Source organism: Berghia stephanieae, chromosome 4, assembly GCF_034508935.2.
Source record: "Berghia stephanieae isolate SIO BIC M18660-M18661 chromosome 4, UCSD_Bste_1.3, whole genome shotgun sequence".
NCBI lineage: Eukaryota > Metazoa > Mollusca > Gastropoda > Nudibranchia > Aeolidiidae > Berghia > Berghia stephanieae.
The window spans coordinates 2608735-2610345 of record NC_088363.1 but is presented as its reverse complement, the minus strand read 5'-3'; the positions used below and the strand labels follow the sequence as shown (position 1 = coordinate 2610345).

At 41.5% G+C, this 1611-nt stretch overlaps 1 protein-coding gene across 5 annotated transcripts in view; it reads right to left on the bottom strand.

Moving 5' to 3' along the window:
• Nucleotides 1-1011: 1011 nt before the first annotated feature.
• LOC144969896 (sialin-like) overlaps nucleotides 1012-1611 on the bottom strand; it is a 34317-nt gene continuing 33717 nt past the window's right edge. For all 5 annotated transcript variants that reach the window (XM_078908950.1, XM_078908952.1, XM_078908951.1 and 2 more), the window contains one exon: nucleotides 1012-1331. In XM_078908950.1, the coding sequence (XP_078765076.1) occupies nucleotides 1107-1331 (225 nt within the window). In that variant the 3' untranslated portion in view covers nucleotides 1012-1106. The remainder of the gene's footprint in view (nucleotides 1332-1611) is intronic.

Sequence of the window (1611 nt, the reverse complement as noted above, 5' to 3'; positions counted from 1 at the left end):
CAGAGACATTGCTATTAACGGCCAGGTATTCATTTTACACCCGAGTACGGTGACAGAACCTGAAGTAAAAAGCCTTTTTCAAGACTCAACTATGCGCCAAGCTCAGCGAGGCTCGAACCAAAGAAATTCCGATCCGAAAGCGACTGCCACACCACAAGACCACAAGGCCGCTACTACTAGTAAACTCTAGTGGGATTAACTAAGGGTTCAGTTGTATGTGGCCTCATCAGGAGCCCGACAACTCTTATCTTGTGTACCACTTGGGATACTACTAACGAAGAACTAAACCTTTCATTACTGGTTGGGGTTCCTGACCTCCCATAGTGGGAGGCACTTACTGTATCTTATATCCTCCTACATCTGTTTTCCAACATGCTTTCTGTCTTTGTCTTGGGATGAGATTGCTTGGTTTTGTCCCAGCCCTGGTCGGATACCTTGGCTAGGAGGGAAACAGTCAACTGTATAGTTAGAGTTTTCGGAGATGATATTTTTTGTTTCGTAAATGCACTGTAATGCACTGTATTATTTTTGTTTTATATACATGATTTGAAAACATTTGAGTGTGTTCCGCTTAGTGGGGACCTGTGATCGAGTCAGGATGAGACATTAAGGTGATCTGAAACTTAGTACTTAGATGGTGTGCTCTTGGAATCTGCACCTTTTCCCTATTTTTAATAAATTCCCCTTTGTCTCCCTTTTCTTGGGTACTTTAATTGTAATTCTAGAACTTTTTACCATCCCATTTTCTTCCTTTTTACTGGCGCTGATATGAGCTATATGTATTGCAAGCGCTGTAAAATCCTTAAAAACAAACAAACAAACAAACAAACAGTAGAAGTCAACAATAATACGATCATCCGCTGCTCTGTGCGTGCGGCCTTGAGCAAGTCTTCTCGCCCCAGCTCAGTTTGAGGCGCTGCACTGTCTGCGCTGACGCCTCGGTTATTCCAGTCTTCCCTTGGAATAGATCCTAAAGACAATAATGTTCCCCTACTGGATGAATAAAGGCAATTTTGAATTGTTTTGATTTTTAATATATGTTTGTGTGTGTGTGTGTGTGTGTGTGTGTGTGAGTGAGTGTGGGGGGGGGCAGATCCGATGTTTCATCAAGAAATTTTCGCAATGTCCAAATCTTTTCCATTTCCCGTGAGTGCCATGGCATCCAAGCTATTGTCTTTTATAAAATAATTCTTCTCCATATTGAAACCGTCCAAACCGGTGGCCGCCCATGACTGGAGCTCTCCATCGGCCAAAATCACATAAAGTATTGAACAACACACGGACACGCCCACACACACGTAGAACACGAGCCGCCATTCTTCTAGAGTTTTCTGGAAAAGAGAAACAAAAATATAATTTAAAAATTAGAAGAAGAATAAAAAAAAGAACACGATGCAATCGTATCGAGTTAACGTGCACTTATTCGCAGGTCTGATAACCCAATTCCTTCTTATGGGCTCATTGTTGTAATGGACATCTCAAAAAATGACGCAAAATATTGTCGATTACAGCAATGTTAAACTAGGCCCACAAGTGGCCTCGGATGTCAGATCGGAATATATATGTACATGTTGTATGGAGTGGAATAGATATTAAATGATAGTACAGATG